General features: G+C 37.7%; 1 protein-coding gene across 7 annotated transcripts in view; it reads right to left on the bottom strand.

The window, feature by feature from the left end:
- The window catches only part of LOC126354868 (histone deacetylase 5), a 595379-nt gene that overhangs the window by 20547 nt on the left and 547302 nt on the right, over window positions 1-27530 (bottom strand). For all 7 annotated transcript variants that reach the window (XM_050004863.1, XM_050004862.1, XM_050004865.1 and 4 more), the window contains 6 exons: window positions 26658-26821; window positions 21139-21258; window positions 19954-20076; window positions 10991-11131; window positions 8192-8362; window positions 286-428 (listed from right to left, as the gene is read on the bottom strand). In XM_050004863.1, the coding sequence (XP_049860820.1) occupies window positions 286-428; window positions 8192-8362; window positions 10991-11131; window positions 19954-20076; window positions 21139-21258; window positions 26658-26821 (862 nt within the window). The remainder of the gene's footprint in view (window positions 1-285; window positions 429-8191; window positions 8363-10990; window positions 11132-19953; window positions 20077-21138; window positions 21259-26657; window positions 26822-27530) is intronic.

Here is a 27530-nt window from a genome sequence, read left to right as displayed (position 1 = left end):
CGAACATAATATCTTATATTTTTAGTCTTAACAAATCTACAAATGTTACGTAGATCTATTTCAAGAGAGAATTTTCTACTACTCAACGCACATTACCATTTTTAAGAAAAATACATCAAAGTAATGGTATAAAATTGAATTACAAACTGTATCATAAGAGTTTTGGTTAGAAGTGTGTGCCACATATGCCACTGCCCTCAGTGTCTGGCTCTTCCTTCCCCACACCACTACATACAATGTCTTGACCCTGACACTCAGTATGAAGGAACAAACAGTAGCACTTACTGCAGGCTGTTGGACTGGTGCCGCATCGACAGGCTGGCCATGGCTGACAGTGTCTCCGACTCCTCCGCCTCCTTCTGCGCTGCCTCCATCGCAGACCAGCTGACCGTGTGTGCTGCTCTCTTCAGGCAGGGCCAATGTGACAGCTGTAAATGAGTTGCATTTCAGTCTTACCAATTTCCACAACCACACATTGTCTTTCCAAGAAATTTTACACAAAAACTTCCTTTCCTATACAGTTCCCCAACGGGGGTATTATGTCTTCACTTTTTCACAGTGAGACCATGTCTCCGAGCATGCTGCAGGTTGTCATTTGGCACTGACACACCAGTTCTGGTGCAGAATGTTTATAGTAGAAACAATCCTCGAGTAAAATAAAAGTTTTCTGGGTGGAGAGCTGTGCCATGTAAAATAAAATGGATAAAAATGGCATTCCAACTAGAGCTGCAGCGACCAAAATATAACTTTTATTCATTTAGTGACAGTTATTTTGCATCATGACAAATTTACACCCCAAAAACTTTTATGTGAACTGACAATCCTCAGTAATTAAAGCCAGTGACTTTAGATTTCAAAGCAAATGCTTTCAAGGAAAATGTTAATTTCTCCAAATATTGTATGTTTGAACGTTTAAACTATGTGTGACGCAATGGATTATGTGTAAAGTGACTGGCAAATCTGAACCTAAAGTAACAGACATCAACTGTAGTGTGTGGTGAAAAACTTAAGTGAAAATAGGACAATTTATTCCAGATATCAACTTTATAGAACAGCAGGAAATTTTCAGCTTTGGACAGCATCATTTGCTGAACTTGGAAATCCTTACAGTAAATGATTCTTTCCCATGAAATTATCATGCATCCTGTGTTCAGATCTTTCATCAGAGCCATGCTGAAAGCAGGGAAAATGAAAAAAAGATGAAGGATGTAAATTGTAATGGAATAATTATTAAAGAAGTGGATGCTTTCAAATATCTAGGAAGTAAGCCAACCAGAAAAGGATACACACAGGAAGAAATTTCAGTGAGGATAGAAAACTCCTCAGAATTTTGTTACAATGTATCAAATGTAACTAGGAACATACAGCTACATAAATATTCTTCAAGCCACTGTACAGTGTGTTGCAGAGGGTACCACTAATGATTTCCTTTCCTGTTCCACTTGCAAATAGAGTGAGGGAAATATGACTGTCTATATGCCTCCATATGAGCCCTAATTTCTTATATCTTATCTTTGTGGTCCTTACGCACAACGTATGTCGGCGGCAGTAGACCTGTGTGGCAGTTAGCTTCAGATGTTTATTCTCTAAATTTTCTCAATAATATTTCTTGAAAAGAAAGTCGCCTCCTCTCCAGGGATTCCCATTTGAGTTCCCGCAGCATCTCTGTAACACTCTTATGTTGTTCAAACCTACCGGTAACAAATCTAATAACCCGCTTCTGAATTGCTTCAATATTTTCTTTGAATCTGACCTGATACAGACACCAAATACTCAAGCAGTACTCAAGAATAGGTCACACCTGTGTCCTGTACACAACCTCCTTTACAGGTGAATCACTCTTTCCTAAAATTCTCTCAATAAACTGAAGTCTACCATTCCATTTCATATCACTTTGCAACGTTATGCCCAAATATTTAAAAAGACTTAACTGTGTCAAGTACGACACTCTTAATAATGTATCCAAGCAAAAAATACAGATTTGTTCTTCCTATTCATCTGCATTAACTTAGGTTTTTTCCACATTTACAGCAAGCTACCTATCATCGCACCAACTAGAAATTTTGTCTAAGTTGTCTTGTATCTTCCTACAGTCACTCAACTGCGACACCTTACTGTACACCACAGCATCATCATTAAACAATGGCAGATTGATGACCACCCTGTGTGCCAAATTATTTATATATACAGAGAGAACAACAGTGGTCCCACCACACTTCCCGGGACACTTTTGACGATGTCCATGTCTCTGATGGACACTCGCCTTTGATGACGATATACTGGGTTCTATTACTTAAGAAGTCTTCAAGGCACTTTTATATCTGTGATACTGGTACCTTATTTAATGACCTGCAATGGGGCCTGTGTCAAATGCTTTCCAGAAATCTATAAATATGGAGTCTGCCTATTGCGCTTCATACATAGTTCACAGCATATCATGTGAGAAAAGGGACAATACCTGCCAAAGAAAAGATCATGATATAAAAATCATACTACCTACCAATTACTACCACTGGATCAGAATGCCGGGCCTGGACACAAGGGATCCTGTGGAATCATATAAAACACACTTCAGGTCAACCCCCCTAAAAAAACTCTAGAGAGAAATGGGAAAAAGAGAGACAACCAAGAAGAGCTCTGGAACTGACAGAGTCCAGAAGAAGAAGAATAATACACGGTGTGTAAGTGAAAAAAAAGAAGAAAAACCCTGGGTTTCCTGGTTAAAAATACACTTTCTCCCAGGTGAAAAATACACTTTTTCCTGGGTAAAAATAAACTTTTTCCTCACTGGAAGCACATTATTTCTGTGCTACGTGACAATACTTTCCTTAGGAACTGTAAGACTCATCAATCCTTGGTGTGGTAAATGCCTTACACCGGGGCAAGGCAAGCTACTAACTGCTGTAATCACAGATTACAGTTATAGATGACACTTAGAAAAAAACACATCGTTGGTATATAATTTTTTTACAATTTCAGTTACAGGCATACTTCATACTTGTAAAACACACTATTAACCACACATTAACAGGTGGCAATGTGACAGGTGCCAGCCTGGAAGACCACAGGGGTTGGTCAGCTACACACTGCACTCCTGCAACTTCCCAGCAATAGTAATTAAGGTGCGCACGCATCCCATTGCAAGGTCTATCCCTCTCTTGCTTGCACTAGAGGCAGATAAGGAGGGCTGTGCAACTGGTAAAGGCAGCTGATAACTGTGCAGTGCCAATGATTCTCTAGCTCTTCTCAAGACACTTGTGTTAATTCTTTCATGCACTACAGTGCTGAATGTGTTCAGCTATAAATCACAGTACATACTTTAGTGTTTCACAGTGTTTTAAAACATAATAGTATTTATTCGTCATAGTTTTAGTGAACAGGTATATTTTTTAATGATTTTAAATTAGTTTCTGCACAAGTGCGAGGTTGGATTCCTGAAGTAATATCCATGAAGTAGTGGGTTCCTAATATGACACAAAGATATCAGTTAGTAAAAATGTGTGGTGGGAAGACTATGGAAACATCCATTTGGGGGACCTAGTTTTGAGGGGAAAAGTGATGTTATCGAACATGGACAACCTAAACTAAATCTTCCACATTTAAATTCAGTAACTAAAAATTATGTCAGATATTTTCAAGAATCTTGGTAATCCTCCTACAAATGGTTGTGTAGCTGCAAAGAGATGCAAAAATTGTACTGTTGACCATGTTTTTTTGTTTGTTTCTGATGTATAGTGGACAAAAAATGGTGTGAGTGACATGAACAATGTCAGCAACTTAGGAAACAGCATGAGAATTTCAAGGACCATATTACGTCTGCATGGACCCTCATTAAATTTGGCAGTGCAAGAACATATTTTTGTTTAAACGTCGTCTTGATACTAAGTATTCAGTAGCATCATATCCTAGCTGCACAAGAACTTTGTGGGGTGGCGGATAAAAGTTAATCATTTGTTTGTCCGCCATTTTTCTCATGCGATCCTGGCAACTAATTTAGTGGTCAGCCAGAAAGTGAAAGGAAACATACTGACCTTAGTTTCCAGTCTGCATGGCCACATTCTGGCCCAGCCCACTGAAAGAAAAGTTTCTAGCCTCCTATTTCTTTGAAGGATCAGGACTTCGATTTTAAATAAAAGTATAAAGTTCCGATCAAAATTATATTGCATAAAGTTTCTCCCATACAGCACATGGAAATTCACTGTTTTCAATTGAAAGCAAAGTCTTTCTATTCTAACAGTACATTTAGCTGTTCAGAGGCAACCTCTATGGTATGTTCCTACTAGATTATCTTTCACCCTGACTAAAGTTACTCAATGAAAGTTTGCAATAAATGTTCAAAATTAATGCTCACCATAAAAGTGGAAATAATGTCACCACTTGCCACGCAGAACTGTAATTCACATTGAGGGCATACTAACAGTTACTCTTGGCAAATTCTAAGCAATCAGGATGGTGTACACTCCTCGCGAGGTCACTATCCGTTTTTACAGCAAAATACGTGCTTTGACACAATTCGGTTCTGAAGTCATCCAATGCAGAGCAAGATCCAATGTTCGACAGACCTCGATCTTATCATAGCTGAGTGCAAAGTGAACCTCTTTACTGCCTCTCGGGCTGCATTTATATAGGTGCCAGAGTGGACGGGGGAACATCTGTTGTCTGCGGCAACCTGCATACTGCAGCAGCCTCCGAATGACAGCTTTCTCAGGCACATAAACTTTAATAACATAGTTACAAATTATTTAAGAAACCTCTTAATTTTTATTTGTATTCAATTAAGCTGTTTGAAATCACAGAAAAAGTTTCAGCTTGCTAGAATGAAAACTTTGCCTTCTAGAAATTTTTATAGTGTAACTAATGGTACATCGTTACCTTTGAACCATATCTTTACTAGAATTTGTCAGCAGTTATTAATACTACACCTCTCAAATTTAGTATAGCCCTATCACTTGGTATGTTTTATCATATACTTTAACCAATGTTCTCTATCATTAAAATCACAGGTACTTAATCTACAACAATTGGGCATATTTTAGTTACAAAATTGGTTTTTTACTTAATTATTCAAAAATTATAACAGGTAGCTTAACGTGGTCTTTCAATTATAATTTTTGGTGTGAACTGAAGCATAAAACAAATGTTCATGTTTCGAAGTCCATTATTTAGTGCCTCTCATTTTTCCCAAAATCATGGATTCCAGTGTTAATTTGTTGTTATATGGTTTTGGAAACCTGCACCACTTATTTATGAACTGTAACTGCAACTTCTGACCAAATTCTGGCTTTCTAGATTAATGGCACAGAAAAATGAATGTTTGTCAAACTACTTGCAGACTTCAACTGTTTTTCAAGATATCTCAAGTGACATACAGAATGACCTCAACAATTCCATTGCTGAAGTCATTGTACAGAAATTTTGAAAGAACTAAAAGAAATGACATTTGCTGAGGTTATTACGGATGAAACTTTAGGTGTTTCAAGCCAATCTAAACTTTCAACTGTTTTGCGATATGTAGTTATTATTCACTCGTGACCACTCGTGATGTGTGTGAGGGATTTATGGGATTTGTTGATGTCAGTGATACCAAAGTTCTGCTAGTTTAATGGAGTATCTGTTTGGCTGCATAAAAGAACTTGATTGTGGTACAAAACTCAGAGCTCAGACATACAATGGCTGTGCTGTCAAGGCTTGCCAACATAATGGAGTACAAACACTTGTGAGATGCAAATACTCCTCAGCTCTCTTGCTATGCACATAAACTGAATTCAGTACTGAAAACAGTCTGCTGAACATACATAGGACTGCACTTTTTTCCCCCATACAGCTTCTGGTTTTGTCTATTTTTTTCTCCAAAATTGTCTAAATGATCCAATGCTTTGGATAAATTGATCAAATGACTTTTCCTTCGGTATCCAACACCAGATGCTTATGTACAACATTGAGCTCACAGAGCTTTTCAAGCAATTTTACTGCACTTTGTTTTGTGAAAGTGTTGATACTGTCTTGCATCAGTTGACTGACAGGTATGCTGACTTGGATAATTTGGAGTCTGTTTCATATCTGAACTACAAAAAAGCATAGCCAGTATACAGGTAACTTCCCTTTGTCTGCATTTAATTCCTAGAAGGTATCCTACAGTGGACACTTTGATATCCTTAGACTAAGGACTGAATTATTTGTGATATATTCTTCAGACGAATTTCAGAACCAGCCAGTATTTAGACAAAGTCAATATCTCACCTCCTATGGTCTCACCGAAGCCATATCTGAAGCATCAAAACCAATGAAAATCAATTTTAACCATTCCTGCAACCAGTGCTTTGGCATAAATATAATTTTTGGCATTGGAGAGAATCAAAACATATCTTAGAAATACAGAATTATAAACCACACTGTCCCACATTGCTTTTTCGCAACTCAAAATTGACCTCAAATATAAATAAAACTTTGAGTACTGGAGCTTTTAATAATATCCTTATTCCTGTAAATACAATAAGAGGTATTTTCCAAATATTCGGTATCACTCAGTCTTGTCCTTTAATAGATGGCATACGAAATTATTAAGTGTAATGCTAAGGCTTGATGCAATGATGGTTAATCATAAACAATGTGATGATGATGATGATGATGATGATGATGATGATAATAATAATAACAACAATAATAATAACAATAATAATAATAATAATAACAATAATAATAATGCTGATGATGATCATGACAATAATTATAACAACAATATCATTATTTGGATAATCATAGATAACAACATAATGATAATAACAGTGAAAATTACAGTAATAATTACAACAACAATATCTTTACATTTAACATTTTTTTTAAAGTTATGAATACCATAAGTATCGCCACTGCTTTATATGATGGTGCAAAACTTCCTGGAATTTTAGGAAAAGAAACCCAGCAAAAAAACAGGTTTTGGGGACAATCTTTGATGTGTGGCAACATGAAAGTATAAATATGAATTCCACCCAATACAGCACTGTAGCTCCCAAAGCACTGAAATCGAGATTGCACTGCGCAATGCGCTTTTGTCAGCCAGTCATAGCTCACGTTCCATGATCTTGCCAGCCAATGACATCAGTTATTCAGAGAGTAGAACACGTGATGTTGTCATCCAACAGTAACATCACTTAAGTAGCATGACACACCAAATAGGAAAAGTTGATGGTGTAGATTAATATGCATACAGTATAGCTACACAAAAAGCTAAGCTTTCACATATAACTTTAGACTAAAATTTTAAATAAAGGCATACATGGCTGGTCTTCTGGGTCCAAACTTTTTCCAAGGGGTTGGTTCTCTACGTTTTTTAGTTCTGAATGAGAGTCAAACACTCCGTGAGTTAAGAACTCTAGTGCACATTCTCAGGCACAACATAACTCATTTTGGTTAAAAGGAAATCTACTTTGAAGGTAAAGCTTTTCAAACCACCATTCCCAATCTGTATCCACGACTTGTTAGAAATGTCAAAAGCTGTGTCATTGTGCTCACCAACAGCAGTTTGTTGTTCTAAAGTATTGCACAGTCTTCATCCTAAAGCCTTTGAGACATTTTTCTGTCAGCAGACACTTGCATGTACACTGTGTTCTGTTGTAAATGGCACATTTTCTTTGCAACTAACGTTTTATTTTGGAGCTATTCTCTTGTTTACGTTTTATTGCTACAGCATTATTCTGTAGTGTAGTGAGCTAAAGTAAAGTTCTTTGCTGGAGTATCACTTCTTCCAGTCAAAATTACAATAATTTAGCTAAAAACTAAAACACTGAAAAATTCCTGCAATTCTACAAAATTCCCAGGTTTTTCCTGGATTAAAAAATTCCCGCATTTACCCATATTCTCCAGAATGTATACGCTCTATAATTGGAAGACCATGAACAAGCTGAAGAGACTAGGTGGAGGATGATGTGAAATGGAGAGGACTACAATGACAGGAAACAATGAATGATATACTGTGGGAGAAAAGGAAAGATTGGAAGAGGCTTTTTGAATCAGCTGCGTAAATAGAAACTTTTCAGCAGGAGGAGGATGAAGAAGAATAATCTTTATATGATAAATTCAGAAGCTCAATACTAATGGTTCTTTCTTTACAAATGATGTGATAAATCGTGAAGAAACAACAATAAAAAAATTAATTTCTCCCTTCCAATCAGAAGATTAAGGCACAACTAACCTGTATTGCAATAGTCTTCTGCAGTGTGTCCACAGCATTCTGACACGGTGATCGTTGCAGCTCATCTTCAGACAGAGGGCTGGGTTCATCACCTAGGAGAGCTCTCACACACTCTTCAGCTGAATCACATATGGAGGCCAGATCATATCCACCTTCTAGTGAGAGTATGACCTGGAAAAAAAACCTTCATTATACTTTATCCACAAAAAACATTTGCATTAACTCCTAGTTAACAATGCAAAGACAATAATAAAATATAGTGAGTGAAAATTGACACTATTCTCTTAATATATCAAAATCCAATGCTTCCAAAGTGTTGCTTTCAACACAGTAAAATACAAAAAAATCAGAAAGGAAATGATGTAATAGTACCTTGTTACACCATGCTGGAATAAGTAAATGGTGACAAAATGGAGTTGAGAAGCTTAGACACAATTTGGACAGAAAAGTTAGAAAATTCAAGAAAACATTAAGGTTGATCCAAATTTTGGATCACAATGAGTTCAAGTGATTCTGTTAAAATGACCAATAATCAACACACACAAATGCAATCTGATTCTGAGCTAGATAAAATACGAATGCATAAGAGTCATTAAAGAAGTAGATGGATATTTTCACTTACTGTCTTTCTAAACACTACCACTAATGTTGATGCTTGACACCCTGTAAGATGTAGAAACTGAGGAACAAATTATAAATGGAAACAGTCTAAATCACAAAAGAGTTAACAGTGCAAACACAATAGTAAAATGCTGGGAGTGGGGAGCAAAACTTCACACTATACCCTTAACATATCAAAATGTGATCTTCCAAAGAATTCTTTACAACACTTGTTCGCTTGGTATAAGAAAGAAGTACTCCACACTGTGAATACACCGTAATCGAAAGGTGCGTGAGACCTACTACGCCACCTGGAAGGAGCTGGACAAATATCATTATCCTCAGATGTTCCACAGTGTTCCTTTGAGGTTTTGAGACACAGGAGACATTCATCACAAGCCAATATAATGTCGACTGAGAATAATCACCTCACAGCAGGATCGGTACCTGGGCTTAACTGCTGGATGAAATCTGCAAGACAATTGGCTGCAGAGCATGCAGCTCCCTAAGGAGTAGCTGTTTCACAACAAACTGTGTATTGGAGGCCCAAAACAGCAGGGCTGTTTGCCAGATGTCAGATCATGTGCATCCTGCTCACTCCAGCATAGACACGGGCCCTTATTGTGGAGTCGCCAATATTAAAATTGGATCAAGAATAGCAGGTGAATCCCATTTCAGTATGCAAAATGGATTTCATCATACATTACTCTGGAGTGAAGCAGGTAGCCGATATAATCCCCGGAACATGGGGAAAGAGACTGGTTTTGTGGTGATGGCACCATTGTGCAGGAAGGCTTCATGTTAAATGGCCATACAGAGCTGCACACCTTCATTAGTTAGTTAGCTAGTTACATGTTCCACAGATCATATGAACAGTTCTTTCACTGAAATGATGTGGAGTGAGTCAGTTTACAAGATATGTACAAATGGTTAATGTTAACATTAACAAACATTTTTTCATTTTCTTCCCACTCATGCAAGTACAATTAAAAACAAGTCTTCTTTAATTTTTAAACTGGTTCCCAGTTTTTAAGTCTGCAAGCAGCAGTGCACTATGGGAGAGGCAACAGGGTGGGGGTAAGGAGGACGCTGGGGTGGGATGGGGTGGGGTGGGGTGGAGGAGGATAGCATGGTAGGAGCAGGGGACAATAGAGTGCTGCTAGTGGAAGCTTGTAGGGATGAGCTGGAGAGAGAGTAGGGCAGCTAGGTTCAATTAGAAGGTTAGATGGAAAGGGGGGAAGGAGAGGGAGGAGTGGTTAGGGAAAAAGGCAAGAAGTAAAAAGACTGGTACGTTAGTGGTACGGAGGGCTGTGTAGTGCTAGAATGGGAACAGGAAAGAGGCTAGACAGGTAATGACAAGCACTAACAAAGGTTGAGGCCAGAAGGTTGCGGGAACTTTGGCTATATTGCAGGAAGAGTTCCAAACTGTGCAATTCAGAAAAGCTGATGTTAGTGGAAGGATCCAGATGGCACAGGCTGTGAAGCAGTCATTGAAATGAAGAATGGCATGTTCAGCAACAGGGTGGTCCTGTTTTTTCTTGGTCACAGTTTGTCAGAGGCCCTTCATGCAGACAGACGGCTTGTCGGTTGTCATGCCCATGTAGAATACACCACAGTGCTTGCAGCTTAGCTTGTAGATCACATGACAGGTTTCATAGGTACCCCTGCCTTTGATGGGATAGGTGATGTTTGTGACGGGACTGGAGTAGGTGATGATAGGAGGATGTAATAAACTATTTGGTAAATGAAACATAAATATAAATTATATAAAATATTATTCAGAAACATAGATCACACACCAGCTTACTTCTGTTGAGTGCTAATAAGGCTCAGTACCAAGATTTATTCCTCAGACATCACTGTCAGATCAAATACAGGTCCATATGTTAACCTACTGTTGTGGGCACATTACAACCATTCTGCTAGTTTCCAAAAATTAATTTAAAGTGCTTCATTGTTTTAGTAGGGTGCTATTACTAAAAGTACATTAGTGTCAAATGGATACATTAAAAAAGAGGGACAAAGAAAAGATAGGGAAAAGTAGTTTTTGTGCCATAGATTCAGTCCATAAGCTGCAAATATCTGTAGCACCTGGTTAGAAATTTTCTTACTGAAAGACTAGGGCAGGAAGGATGCTGACTGGGAATTTGCCCTACTGAGACACTAAAAGAAGAGAATGTGACGATACGATGTACACACCTTTCCATCAGCGAGCTGCATCAGCTGATGAGTCATGTGGCCAAAGCACGCTGGGGAGACTTTGTAGCCACCCAGAGGAGCAGCGTGCCCTGCAGCTGCATCAAACCCTGCAGACACCAGCACCACCTCTGGAGAGTACTCCTGAAAGTACAAGAAATTAATCAATAAATGGAAAATTATATAGTTTCCTATTATTAACACACCTACATTACTTACACACAATGAGGAATTTTGTGCCATCGTTCAACACCATTAGTGATAATAGAATGAAAAAAGCAAGGAAGGAAGAAATATTAGAGTTTAACATCCCATTAACAATGAGGTAATTAATGACAGAGCACGAGCTTGGATTAGGAAGGAAATTGGCCGTGCCCTTTCAGAGGAAGCATGCCAGCATTTGACTAAGCAATTTAGGAAAATTATAGAAAACCAAAATCTGGATGGCCTGACAGGGATTTGAACAGTCATCCTCCAAAATAAAAACTGTGTGGTAACCACTGCCCTCCCACTCAATGACAATCAAATAATTTGTTTTTCATTATTCAAATTTTAAGAAACACAAAATTTCCTTTATAAACAATACATATATTTACTGACAGAACACCTGTCAGTTCTGACTATTTCATCAGTTTCTATTGTTATTTTGGGGTTATGATCAAACACGAAGCACAGGGAAAGAAAAGTGTGTGTGTGTGTGTGTGTGTGTGTGTGTGTGTGTGTGTGAGTGTGAGTGTGTGTGTGTGTGAGTGTGTGTGTGAGTGTGTGTGTGAGTGTGTGTGTGAGTGTGTGTGTGTGTGGGAGAGGGGGGGGGGGGAGAAAGTGAGGGGTCAAAAGCTATTCTAATAACAATGATGATGCTGCTGCTGCTTTATCAGATACAGATAAATTTACTTAAACAATTTTCTGGACCTTAATATCAGTAATCGAGTACTGAAAGGGGGGGGGGGGGGGGATGCTCAGAAATCAGTTGGTTATGAAGAACAGTTTACCATTCATTATGAATGAAACACACGCAACACTGTTGTGATATTCTACAATATTTATTATTTCTTACATGAACCAGTTTACAGTTGTTACACAATCAGCACGTACAAAGATAAGTATGTGCAGCAATGTGATTTTATTGGATCAAAGATTTTAAACTAGTGTATCTAGAGAGTATCTCTATTTCCAGAGATGAAAAATGTTAATGTTAGAATTAGGAATAAAACATGAAGGATTATTTCAATGTAAATTGTAAATAAAGATGTGGCTGAACAAAATAATCTAGTCTTTAATAGGTCCTAAATTACTAACAGGTAAGATATAACAGTGATATTAAGCAGATGAGTGAAGCAGTTGTGATTATAGAATGTAATGTTTCAACACATCGGGAGTAATTATATTAACCAAAATAAAGGAAAATTTTGGCATGTGAGTAGTAAGAGGGGTAATTTACAACATGGCCTGGATAAGATTATGAGCAGTTAGAAGTGATGAGTAAGGGAACTGTGTCTGGTAATTAAGTACTAAGCTTGGTTTGATGGACATGGGTTTATTAATTTCCAAAATTTGAAGATGGTTAATCTTTCTTTATGGCTGTGATGGAACAGCTTGTTTCACCTTGTAACTATGACCTTCTTAAAGCAGATGATATACAAAAGCAGAATCTCCTTTTGTAAGTTTTCAACTTCTGTGGCGTTTCCTCAAGTGGGCCAATATTGCCCTGCCATACTGAAATATATTGAATTTGCTACAATTCACTCTTTTCCAAAGCTGGGGTGCTGTCTTCACCATGGGGTAAAAAGTGTCCAACAGTGCTGTGCACAAAAATGTTGTTTTTGTGTAACTGGGTTTAAAGATGCCCACAGTTACAAGGTGAAACATGAAGTGTTATATCACATCCATAAAGGAAGGAAGGAAGATGAACTATCCTGAAAATTTGGAAATTAATAAACAAATAGCCATCAATCCAAGCTTATTACTGAATGATCAGACACAATACCTGCCACTTCTTTCTGCAAATACTACTCTTATTCACATGCCTTGTTCTCCTTTACTTCAATTACTACACACATCAAAAAAAGTTTTGCATCGTCTCAGTCTGAAGAATTCCAGAACCTGTACAGAAAATTGGAACAGAGATCAACATAAACATCATTTCCATCCTTTTTACTGCTCATGAAAACCACACACTGCATGTTGTACCAAACACCCAGTAGCACGTCCTCTTGCATTAATGCATGCCTGTATTTGTCGTGACAGACTATCCACAAGTTCATCAAGGCACTGTTGGTCCAGACTGTCCCACTCCTCAATAGCGATGCAGCGTAGATCCATCAGAGTGGTTGGTGGGTCACGTCGTCTATAAACAGCCCTTTTAAATCAATCCCACGCATGTTCGATAGGGTTCATGTCTGGAGAACATGCTGGCCTCTCTAGTCGAGCGATGTCATTATCCTGGAGGAAGTCATTCACAAGATGTGCACGATGGGGGCGTGACTGGGCATCCATGAAGACGAACGTCTAGCCAATATGCTGCCAATATGCTGCCAATATGGTTGCACTATTGGTCGGAGGATGGCATTCACGTATCATATAGCCATTACGGCACCTTCCATGACCACCAGTAGCATACGTGGGCCCCACATAATACCACCCCAAAACAGCAGAGAACCTCCACCTTGCTGCTTCACTGGACAGTGTGTCTAAGGCATTCAGCTTCACTGGGTTGCCTCTAAACATGTCTTCGATGAATGGCTGGTTGAAGGCATATGCAACACTCAGCGGTGAAGAGAATGTGATGCCAATCCTAAACGGTTCACTTGGCATGTTGTTGGGCCCATCTGTACGATGCTGCATGGTGTCGTGGTTGCAAAGACGGACCTCACCATGGACATCGGAAGTGAAGTTGCGCATCATGCAGCCTATTACGCCCAATCTTAGTCATAACACGACGTTTTGTAGCTGCCTGAAAAGCATTTTCAACATGGTGACGTTGCTGTCAGGGTACCTCCAAGTCATAATCCATAGGAAGCCGTCATCCACTGCAGTAGTAGCCCTTGGGCAGCCTGAGCGAGGCATGTCATCGATAGTTCCTGTCTCTCTGCATCTCCTCTGTGTCTGAACAACATCACTTTGGTTCACTTCGAGATGCCTGTACACTTCCCCTGTTGAGAGCCATTCCTGGCACAAAGTAGCAATGCGGATGTGATCGAACTACAGTATTGACCGTCTTAACATGGTTGAACTACAGACAACAGGAGCCATGTACCTCCTTCCTGGTGGAATGAGTGGAACTGATCGGCTGTCGGACCCCCTCTGTCTAATGGGTGCTGCTCATGCATAGTTGTTGACATCTTTGGGTGGGTTAGTGACATCTCTGAACAATCAAAGGGACGGTGTCTATGATACAGTATCCACAGTCGATGTCTCTCTTCAGGAATTCTGGGAACTGGGGTGATGCAAAACTTTTTTTGATCTGTGAATGATTTCTCTTGCTGTGTTGAAAAAATTACATTGTATAATCACAGCTGCCTCACTCTCCTGCTTAATATCACTATTGTATCTTATCTGTTTGTAATTTAGAATGTATTAAAGACCAGATTATTTTGATTGGCCACATCTTTGGAATATGTCACCAAAGTGTATTGTGCAATTATTTTCTTCTATTTACAATTGTTGTACTTTGTCTATAGTTCATCAGTAAATGTTTCACATACTTTACAGTAGTTAAATAATCTTACATCACATTTACACTGAAATAATCCCTCGTTTTATTCCTAATTCTAACATTAACATTTTTCATCTCTGGAAATGGAGATACTCTGTAGATGTACTAATTAAAAATCTTTGATTCGACAAAATGTCATTGCCCCACATACTTATCTTTGTACCTGATGATCATGTAACAGCCGAAAACTAGTTTGTGTAACAAATAATAAATATCTGTACAATATTACACCCGTGTTTCATTCACAATGTATAAAATATTCTACAAAGAACCCGCAGAACAGTCAATCAATGCAGTTTAACATTCAGTTTAATTTAACTAAATTAAAAATAAACAAAACAAAATTATTTTTAAAAGATATATATTTCCAAACTGTTTACAAAATAACCTTATCCGTTTCAAAATACTCTCAATTACATCTAATATATTTGTCCCACCGTTCCTTCCACTGTTCAAAACATTTTCGGTAGTCATCTTTAGAAATGGCTGACAGCTCCTCCTTGTTTGTCCCCCCTTGACTTCTTCAACATTGTCAAATCAGTGCTCTTTCATGCCACTTTCCACACACGGAAATAAGAAAAAGGCACATGGAGCCAGATCATGCAAGTCAGGTGCATGAGGCAGTGGAACCATGCCATTTTTAGCCAAAAACTGTCCAACAGAGATGGCTGTGTTTGCAGGTGTGTTGCCATGGTGGAAAACCAGTCTCCTGTATGCCATAAAGCGGGTCTTAGAACTTCACAAATAATAGGTCTGACTGATGGTCTGATGTATGGGAACAAATCCTGAAATGTGGACAGCTGATGGACGTCCAGTACGAGGTTTGTCACCAATCGAAATGTCACCATTTTCAAATCGAGCAAACCACTCGTACACTTGAGTTTTTCCAAAGTATTATCTTGGTAAGCTGTTTTCAACATTAAATCAGTTCCAGCAGCATTTTTACCAAGTAAGGAACAAAAGTTCACAGCTGCACATTATTCTCTTAAACATGCCCCCATAAAAAACAAAAAAGAGCAAAACACTGCTAACAAAAGCAATCACTGCAGATAAACAGAACAAGCCAGGTCAACAACACTGGTGGCACCGATCTGGCAATGAGATGTGCTATACATGCCTAGTGGCAGAAACGCATACTACACAATCTCCGCCCATGGCGATGTTATTCCGTTTTTGAGTACCCCTCATAAAGTATGTACAGTTCAAAAGCTACAAAACAAAACATAACAAACATCACTGTAGCAACCCTTCCACTACAAAAGGTTCAATAAGGAAATCATTTCCAATTAATTTAACTATTTGTATCAAATAAAGTCTGGCCTAATGTCACAAATAATGACAAATATTCCTAAGGAATGAATTTACCCATATATTTTGTTATCTTTACAGAATAAAATAAAAAAATTAGGGCACACTTGCTAGGGGCAAAATTGCTAGGACGGTCTTTAAGTACCAACCTACTTATAAAGAATTTTTAAAAAGGTCACTATTTTAACTTATATACTCTGAATACGACAAAATTTAATAAATCTCCATAACATTTTTAATAAAACAAAGTACATTGCTGGAACTGTAAGAAATTGGCTGCACAGAACTAATGGGCTACATTTTTAACAATATTGATTTTCAGAGGGCTTGAATTTTATGGAATGACAGAAATTTTAGTATATCAATACAATTTACATCAAAGTTTTTCAAGCATATAAGCATGTTAGTATATATTGTCTGCAGTTTACCAGGCACCTGGATACTAGCTCCAGCACCAAATCATGAAAAAAGGATGGTGCAATTCGAATTTTTTTGTTTACCACATTCCTGCTACATGTGAAGATCATTCCAAATGACAGAAACTGTAGGAGCAACTGGGACTAGTGATCTAACACATAAGTGAGGCAACAGTGTTGCCCACATGTGACTACTTAAAAAAAAGGATTAATGCCTGTTAAAGGTTGAAGAACAAAGAAAATATGAGACTTGTTGCAGGGCAGTCACTCTGCCAAAAGCAACTGAAATTGTTACTAAATAGACAACAAATCATATAAAATACTCCATAATTCTATTTACATGGAAACATACTTCATTTCATTTAACAAGTACTGTTTAGATGCTTGGGTTAAATGATTACGTGATTTTCATTTAAAAATTAAAATGGGTTGTACAACAGGCTCAATGAAGAAATATAAATCGTCAAATTTTAAGATTAAGAGAAAATTGATTTTATTTTCTATGAGGATACATTCATAAGACAAGTGGTAGTAATTTTGTACTGTACATAAATATACATGAGGGATATGATGTGGAGGATGATCAACTAGTACAGAATAGTGAGAAGGTTTCTAGAATTGTGATTACCATTACACAGATGGTGGGTAAGGCTGTACAGAGGAAGGCCTCTTGCTGCAGCGAACACTTCATTGATGGGATCTATGAATTAAATCTGAGTGACAATATCTCACAGTAGGAGATTGACAAATGAGTGAAAGTGTGCAACTCATAAAACACTAACTGAACACACAGACTATGTGTTATAAGGAGACTATGTGTTATAAGGAACATAAGTATCCACATGAGTACCTGATATCAATAATGACACGACCATAATCATGAAAACAATCAGACATGCACAAAATATAAATCACTGTTAGTGAAAGCCAGAAACTGGAAGAGGGCTACTGCTTGGTGACATCATCAAGTTGGGCTTCTACCTTCTGAGTTCAATGAAGAAATTAAAGAACTTAAAAGATAGCCTGTCCTTGATTGTTTAAACCCAAAAATGAAAGGCTCAGGGGAGAGCGCATACTGATTTCCAACAATCTCTATGAATATACCATTTCACTATGAAACACTGTCACAGTCATACAGTTAAATTACAGTAGATAGTTGTACAGTTAAATTCCAATAGAATCAAACACTTAAGTGTAGAAGTCTATAATCTCTATCACAAACTAAGCACTGAAATACTTTGTCAACAGGAAGCGGTTAACCTGATGTGTGTCCTGACTGTGTCTTCACTTGCAACCTGGACACATCATCAGCAATTTTAATATTAGACTATAGCTGGATCATTTCAAGAATACACAGATATGTGACAAACACATGGCTGCCATAGAAATAACCAAATATGCACATAAAAATCAGACTTCACACAAGCTTGCAACATTTGCAAACAGAAGGAGACTGCTAGTGACCTCCACCTAAACGCAAGATTCTACCTCTCACAGTCTAACTATGATAACAGACAGCAGTATGTTAATGACATAATTCAGGAAAGAGATCTTTTCATGACAAACAAGGATGCCCAGCCACTCACTTACAATAGATGAGTTGGTTCTTCTAGCAACACAAATATTACACTGACAAATAACAGAGCCATAAACTCCATCAGAAAATGGCAGTCACATAGGGCAATCACCAAGGGCCACAATCCAATATTAATTCCTAACAAGAAATGGTGATAAAATTCTTATGGGTGCACTTAGGCAAGAAACTGAGTTTCAATGAATATATACATACAGTTAAAAAATCTTTGCAAACTAGGCTGAATTAACACAACACAATATTATTACCTATATCACAAATTTGAAAATATCAATGTGTTCTTTTTGAGTCAGTAGGGACGTTTTTGGTCTCTGCTTGTGCATCTAGACTTCCCCTTGTCACTAACAGAACTGCTGTATGACAAAAGCACATGAGTGCCTTACTAAGATTATCAGTGGCATTCTGAACTATGTTTATATATTTTTTCTATTTGGCCATGGGCTGTATCCCCTGCCTTCAAACACACATGATTAACAGTTAGGAGGCCAATTGTATGTGGGGGGAATTAGAATCCCCTGAACATAATGTCCTATACTGTACATCAGCCACATTACATAAAGAGTACAAACAAACATGCCTATACAGCACACCACTCTAAACGATGACACAAATGCAGGCAGTGACTTCCACTACACCATGTTAACATATGAAAACACGAAAATACAAATACAGGCACTTCTTTGCCACACACATATGTAGAATCTATCATGAATGGATATTGTAATCACATAGTCATGTCAAAAGTGTAAACAATATAGACAGGTACAAACAAAGAGTGAACAAAAATACGCACAATTAACCAACTAGCAGCAGTTAGCTGTAGCATGGAAGTAGTACAATTTAGTAGCACTATAGGCCCTTTTCAGCATAAATGTAAATCCTGAGGTAAATCACTGTCACTACTGAGGACCAATAAATTGGAATAAGAGGCTGCAACCAGAGATGCTCGAGTTTGATGTTCCATTCCCACATCTCCATCTCCAGTTAGCTTTGGGTGAGACATTATCCAACTTCCTTCCATACTATTCTATCCTGCTTTTTTACTCCTGAAATATTTAATTTTCCTTTAACTAATTTACAGTTTTTAATCTGCGGAATTTTCTTCATAATTATTTATTATTACTATTACTTTTGTTAGTTGAAATACAATATATGTTTGTAGCATGGAACAATTGATGCTATTATAATTAAAATTGTAAAATGCACAACCTTTTCAAAAATATTACGTAAAAGGTCTTTAACTATGCAATAAATATACTAATACTAACCTTCCCCTTCTCACATCACTTCCCTTGACTTTGAGACTACCCAGCCCATCTGAGCAACTGTCCATGGTATTCAATCCATGCCATCGGGATTAAAGACATCTCCCCCATCCTCTAATTTTGTGTGTGTGTGTGTGTGTGTGTGTGTGTGTGTGTGTGAGAGAGAGAGAGAGAGAGAGAGAGAGAGAGAGAGAGAGAGAGAGAGAGAGAGAGAGACTTTCACAGTTTTAATATTTTAATAGCTCTTACTCTCAATATTCCCCCATTGCCTAGCTGGCAAACCAATGTTAAATAATCACAAATGGGAGCTAGTGCTATCTGCCATCTCACCAAAAAAATTATTTTGTGACAAAACTAGATTTTATTTTTATACTGACATGACTATTACAAGCTGAACATGCACAAGGGTCACCAACTAGGGTGCTCTACATGTGCTTTTTCTGTTCACATCAAAATGAGTTACAAACAAAATCAAGATCAGCTAATGGTGGCTATATAAATACACATTTGTCAATACCTACAGTTAAGATGGGACATGCACACAACAAATATTATAAACTGCATTTATCTGCCATATGCTGCTGCACATGCACATAAACTTAAGAACTTGGCAAAAAGCAAAGAGATAAGATGAATACAATTAACAGTGAATGAACAACAGGCACTACCTTTGCAATGGGCATGACCACCGTCCGGAATGCAGCTAAGTACTCCGCATCGCCCATTGGAGGAGCCAGGCCTCCCGACCACGCAACGTTTACATTGAAACCCAAGCCTTCCGCCATACCACACTGTAACAGAATAGCAAACTGTTGTTTTCTACACGCAATTCTTAAATTGTAAATTAAGCTTAAAAGTATTTGTTTATTTATCTCTTTTGCAGACAAACAAATGGATAATTGGGTAATATGGAAAATTACGGAAAATTGTTCAAATCACAAAGAGACATTTGCTTTAGAGGTCGGACCCACAGTATAGCTAATAAATAACATGGAACAAAGGACAACTCAACCTTTAAGAACAACAGAATCCTTCTCCAGGGAGGAAAGAAGACGTGGTTACGGGAGGTTGGGAAGTGGGCACCAGACAGCTCACATCATGATAACATTAGAGTTATGCAAATACAGCTACGCAACCTCAAACTGCCTCCCAATGTCACATATGATTCATCAATGATTGTGTGAATCTTTCTGAAATGAGAGGGAGAGTAAGAATTTTCAGCAGGTGTGAGTACATAAAAAAGAATGTTATACTTGTACAATCTTGTCTCATGGACTTCAAACTCAGTATGCAACATACAAAAAAAATGAAAATTATTATGTATATTGAGATCAGATAGGATATGGCATAGGTCCTATATAAAGAAAAAAGACAAAGATAATAGAGCTCTTAAACAAGGAGTTTTCTCATTAGAAGTTAAATAAGACAAAAAAAGATAGCTGAGGAGCACAAAAAGCATCTAGAAATATTGTGGAAGAAGGAAATATGCAAAATAATCATTTGAAGTTGGAAATTTAAAAAAAAAGATCACATCTCTATTAGCACAAATCTCTACACCCTCTGACACTTGAATAAAATGATTCTCTGTCCCTACTTTTCATTTCTACAGTCTTCCCATCAACATCAAGTGAAGATATATCAAGTTCCAGAAGTTTATGGTATGCTAACTTTCAACACTTATCACATGACATCAGTGTCAACCATATGTAGGTTCCTTGCAGAGGCTTACTAAAAGTTGACTTGTCACTTAGAAGCTTGTATATACCTCAACTATTTCACAAGATCCTACTGCCTCATACAACTGCTATTTGCAACTTTGACTGCAGTGCTCTTTTACTGAAGTGCTCTGTTACCTCTGTAGGTCCTCCTGTGCCTGGGAAAAAATTTCCATCATCATGTCTATGGATCGATAAATACAAAATGCGTGGGTCATCGTAGAACATCTGTTGGGTGCCATTTCCATGGTGCACATCCTAAAACACAAATTGTGAATGTTAGCTTACTGTGACAGATTAAGGTTACAGTTAATAATAGCTTTACACACAGTTTTTAATGCTGCAGTCACAAAAAAAGGGCTCCAAAAGATAAATTAGTAAAAGCAATGTATATCCTATGTTTACATTTTAGGACAGTCCATAATTCCAGCTGTTCCAGCTCACACATCTGCCATATGGCGATGGGCACAGACAGGCAGGGGTGAGCAAACGACTGACACTTGGGCAGCCTCACATATGCTTTGTAGTGTACGCTTTCGTATTCCAACAGTCGAGTATCTCATGTACATGCAGAATGCATACAATACAGCCATCTGGTGGGTGGCCTACACTATTTGCGACTGCCCATGCGTGTGAAGAGGATAACTGAGGGCACCTTGCCCTGTGGGGCAGTGTTGGAACAGTCTGTATAATTGTTTTTATAATCCATGTTTATATTGGTCTTGATGAAGTCAAAAGTTGTTTTCAAATACTAATCACCAGATTTCTAAGGTGTGTTGAATAATTCAAATTTCTAAAGAAAATTTAAAGTATTAATTTCAGCTCCTTTAAGACGCACTTCATGACACAATATTTACATAAAATTTCTAAAATAAACGTAAAGAACAAATTTCTCCCACTTCTCCATATTCTATTCGTAAAATAACTGGTAGTGTGGATGAGCCCATTTAGCTATTGCACTATGTAAATGTTGACTAGCTTTCCTCTGTGTCTACAGTTCTTTCATTCATTTGTTTGGGCTTATTTTCTCACTTCAGACCAATTTGCTCTGGACTGGCATTTTGAGGGAAATATTCCTTTTCTCCATCTGTGGCACACTACAAAGAATACAGGACAAACACTTTAGAAAAGAATACAGCTTAAATTTTACAAAATGGTGACTGTTCTAGTTCTGCTGTACAGGAATGAAACACGCATATTAAACTCTTAGATCCATGTAACAGAAATGACGTCTCTACATTTATTAAAGAAATAACCGAAAGGACACTACACACAAAATGATAAAATCAGACAAGAATTATAAATCTATCCAATAAGGCAAAAAACGGATGATACCAAAACATACAACAAGAAAGTAAATCACACATAAGTGTGCATTACACTTATTCCAGATAATGTAGAAAGAGGTGAGCTGTTAAAACAGAACAGGTCTGAGTCGCTAATATGCACAGTTGATGATGATAAGATGACATTATGACAAGGTAAACCATCAAAACTGTACACAACTGTAATTCATCGACAATGAAGAAACATTTCTTTCCCTAAGCATAAAGTATTCCTTAGCAACCTTATTCATCATCACAATTTCTTATTCTTGTTTATTTTTCCTCCAACCATGTCTAGCCACAGCAACTGTTCTTCTCTGATGTTACTGGTCTCTTCATTTCATAATCAATGTGATTTTTGTATTCCAAATATCTTATTTTAGTTTCAGTCCTGTACATCCCTCAAATTAGGATTCACTCAGTGTTTCTCTATCAAATAGGTATGTTAAGAAGTAGTTAGGCGTACATAAATTAGCCAAAGTGTTTTTTCCTCTATCAATTAGTATTCACTCAGGTTTCTTTTCTTTCCTCCTCCTCCACCAGCTTCCTCACTACTCCAGTCAATCTCCACTGACAGTGTCAAGCCTTCACAGCCGGAGTACAATCCCGATGGATACCCTGCTAGGCTGTTTCTTTCTTCCCAAACTGTGTGGTAGGTTTATATCTTATTGAATTGTTTCTGTATACTGCAATTCTCTATTGATTCCATTCTTCTTTTCAACCAGCATCTGTTGTCCTGTCCAAATAAAAGAAGTTTTCTATCACTACAACCATTATTTACCATTTGACATTCACTATCAAATACAGGCCACCTCAAAACCTTTTCAGGCATTACAGTGTTCACCCAAATGTGTCCACATTGTTCCTGCATGTTTTTTAATGTCATTTGCCCACCTTCCATTAGGCCAACACCCAAGTATTTTCTCTCTCAAATCCTAGCAAATGACTTCTTCATTTCACCTACCACTCTTCCCAACTCCACATTGTTTTCACTATTGTCATAATTATGTCTTATACTCCACTTGTTCGTTTTCCTGTCTCTCTTGGTATTCCACCACCTATCTCAGCATTTCTCAAGGAGCAACTTTACTCTTATTATTACTGTTTTGAATCCTACTTTCAATTTGCTATTATGTCTTCCGTGACTAGTCTCAGTTCATCTGCCCTGGAACCAAGCTACATAACATCACCCGCAAAACGATAGAGATACAGGTATTTTCCATTAAAACATATTCTGTCACCTTTTTCTCAGATACAGATCCAAAGATCACTAAAGGACTGTTGAGAATAATTTAGATGTTGTGGAATCTCTTTTGATGTCTCTTTGCATTCTTCCAATTGGCTATATTTTGTATTTTATTTTTGTCAATTTTTGATGGTAGGTTTTCCTACTTTCTCAATTTTGGTTACATAGCTGCAGTTTCTTCTTTTTCCATTTTGGTCATCTAAGGACCAGAGGCCAATTTCAGCGCTCTCTCCTTTGTCAGTCTTTCTTCTTGCTCCAGTACAGTGGAACCTCGCATAGTGAGCATAATTTGTTTCAGACTCTTATCCATAGAAGTCGTTAAACAAAACAATTTGTCCCATATAAATTAATGTAAAATATAATAATGTGTACCATGCAAAAAAGTACTGAAAATTTTATCTTATTCGTGATACATAACTAATTATTTTTTACTAGGAAGCCATCTATAGTCATTTGTTTCTTCTGATAAATCAACACTTGGCAAAAATGTGACACAGCATTATTAAGGTGATGATTTTCAATGCACAATGCAATCAATTCCCATGCTTTGGCATTCCTACTATTGCACCAAAAGATTGCTGCTTTGCTATTACCACCTCCTCTCCACAACTTCCTGCTGTGAAACACAGACCAACTCTTCGGTGGTCATTTCTCAGCTGTGATATTCAACAGGCTCATTGATATCATTGTTATCCACTTCTAGTCCCACACTCTTGGCCAAAGACACAATCTCATTGACTAAAGGCTCCAAAGGTCATCTTGAAGTTGCTGACTAAACTCTCTACTGCCTTTGTGTCGGAGCTGGCTGCGCCACGCCTTACAATGCTGTCAATGCCAGCTCTTCTCTTAAACTTCTCGAACCATCCCGGCTTCCCTTCCACACTTCTTCAGCTGCTGATGATCGTGGCATCTTCTGAACGAGATCGGGGAAAATCATTCTCACCTTCTCATAAATGATGTTCTGGTTAATAGTGTTGCCTTGCAAATGCTTTTCATTTATTCATATAAGGAGGAACTTTTCAACATAGTCCAGAATATGACATTGTTGTTTAGATACTCCTGTCATTCCCTTTGAAGCGTCTATCTCCTTAATCTTGTTCATTAAGCAAGTCATTTTCTTTACAATTTGTTTTGCTCATTATGTGAATTGCACATTATGGGAGTTGCTTGTTAAGTAAGGTTCCACTGTATTCTTTTATCTTCTCATTATATATCTTTTTCTCTCCTCAGACTATTTTGACCGTCTTCTTCTGCTTACTGCCTTGGAATCCTTCTTTTTTAACACTTTCTTCTTAAGAATCTCCCTGTTGCATCTTCTTTACCTATGTTGTTTCTTTTCAAATCTTTCCCAACTTCTTGAATACGGTCTATTGTAGATGCCTTGTCCCAAAGATATTTAAAAATATGTTTGGTTAACCTATTGTCATTCATTCTGTATAAATGTCAAAAAAAAAAAAAAATGCAGTCACTTCTCCTGTAGTGTACAGTTATGTTTTCTAAGTTGCAATATACTTCTTCATTACTTCTTAATTTCCGTACCTTTGTATTTCCTAGCATTCTGAGTATTTTTTGACTCTTTCTTCTCTATAGGGCTTCAAGTCCGTGTAACTTGTGATTCAGTATTAAACATTCACTTGCATAAAGACATCCTGGTTTTACTACTGTGTTGTAGTGCCTACTTTCATATTTTTAGACAGAAACCTTTTGTTGTAAATGTTCCTAGATGTACCATATGCTCTCTCCATTTCATGTACTCTTTCTTTTGCGCAGCTGCACTTTATAATAAAAAGCTTTCAAGAAAGGGGAAAGAAAGTTTCAGCTCTCTCTTTGAAAATTAGGAAAAAATTACACAATATCTGTAACACAAAACAATCTTTGTGCAAATGTTTTTAAAGACTCTGCCTCATCTTCACAGCAGTAGCATTAAGTTTAGAGAGTCAAATGACTCATTTGGTAGGGTGGTAATCTTGTTGACAGGCCACTTAAGAATTACAATTAAAATTCAGAGGTTGACATTAGATAATTTAAAATCGCCATTTTCGTATAACTTATACCATTCAAACACAGCATACCAGAAAAGTATTTAGGGGACACAACTGTTATCCATTCCCTGTATGATTGGTATTTGGAGTGACATCTTGTGGTAGTGATGGGAGTTGCGAGGTACTGTGCCACCCAATCCGCCAACCCACAGTGCAAGCTATATTTTCTGTGCATAACACTGCTGAGAAGTATCTTCTACCATGCCACATCCACACAAAGCACCTGTATCCACATAACATCAGTATGAAACACCCTCTTGTGAGGGAAATCAGTATAGAGCACCCTCTACTTTAAGACATTAGTACGAAGCACCCCTCTTCCACATAAAATTGGTATGAAGCACACTGTGTCACATAAAACTGGTAAGAAGTACTATTCACCATTAGCATTGGTACGAAGCATGCTCTGCAACATAACATCGGTACAAAGCACCCCTTCTGCACAACCGTGACATCAAGCACCCTCTGCCAAGCAATATCAGTACGAAGCACTCTGTGCCACGTAACATGGGTATAAAGCCCCTCCTTCACACAACACTGGTATAAAGCACACTCTACTACACAACATTGGTACAAAGCACACTCCACCAAACAGCACTGGCATGGAACACCCTCTGTCACACAACTCAGGGGCACAGGAGACAGATGTATATAAGGCCACCCGACTGTAGCACTGCATCACAGAAGCTACTGAGATTCAGAAACATTCTGCCAAACATCTTTAGATGGCTATGGCATCAGTTTTACAATGGGAGGGATTTAAATTCATTACAGTTCAGCCAACTTGCATGAAATATTTTTAAATTCTATCAACAAACCTTTCTTGTAAATCAGTCTACCTATTGGTGAAAATCTTGTCAACATCTCTACTGTAGTTCCTGAGGCTTGGCTAAACATACTGACAATAGCATTGTGTGGGATTTCAATTTATAGAAAAAGAAGAAGAAGAAGAAGAAGAAGAAGACGACGACAAATGGATAGCAGACCACAAACTGATTAATTTAACATCAAATCTAAAGTAAATATTCTTGTAGTTCTACTCACCCAATCAACTACCAGGATCCTGTGTAGGTTTAACCTCTGTTGTAACAGTCGTGCTGCAATGGCCACTGAATTAAAGAAACAAAAGCCCATAGCCTGTGAAGCTTCTGCATGATGGCCTGGTGGGCGCACTATGGCAAATCCATTCTTGATGTCACCTGTTGCGGCTGGCAAAAATTTCAACTGTCAATGCATTTAAAGCAACACACACACACACACACACACACACACACACACACACACACACACACACACACACACACACTGAAGTGTGCACTTGTGCAGCAGATAAAAGGGATAGGTATGTAACAGCTGAACAACATTCTAGTAGGAAAAACTGTTTACAGGGTTTCATCCCTTATAAGAGATCAATATTAAAACAAAGAAATAGAAACAAACTTAAACACATTCTCCAATTTTTTTCTGTTCTTTAGCGCAACGTGAGCAGTGCAACACATGCAGTCATTTTTGTAGAGTCAAAAGGAAAAGCCAAGGAGGAAAAACGAAATATAGAAAAATGAATAAATAAGAAGGTATGTACCACTGGATCATAGCATAAAGCAGGCTTGCAGCAACTCACTGGACACCATAAAGTGGCAATGTATCTGACAATTAATTGAGAAATCACGTTGCACATTGCTCAATGGTATGAAATCTGACTACGATAAGCCCAAGAATTATAAAATTTGTCTTACAACAGCTAGTTACAGGAGACTGCAACTAACTTTTAAAAGTATAGGGTGAGGTCAGCCACGAGTTTAGCTCATCCATGTTACTGTTTCTTTCCCTGCCATTACATTGACAAGTTGTTATCTTTTACTCTGATATATTGGAAGTGTATTTGCAGTAATGTTGAATTAAACATACTTGCAATGG

The sequence above is a fragment of the Schistocerca gregaria genome, chromosome 3, assembly GCF_023897955.1.
Source record: "Schistocerca gregaria isolate iqSchGreg1 chromosome 3, iqSchGreg1.2, whole genome shotgun sequence".
Classification (NCBI taxonomy): Eukaryota; Metazoa; Arthropoda; class Insecta; order Orthoptera; family Acrididae; genus Schistocerca; species Schistocerca gregaria.
The sequence above is the reverse complement of the archived record's forward strand: the minus strand, read 5'-3'. Positions and strand labels throughout refer to the sequence as shown.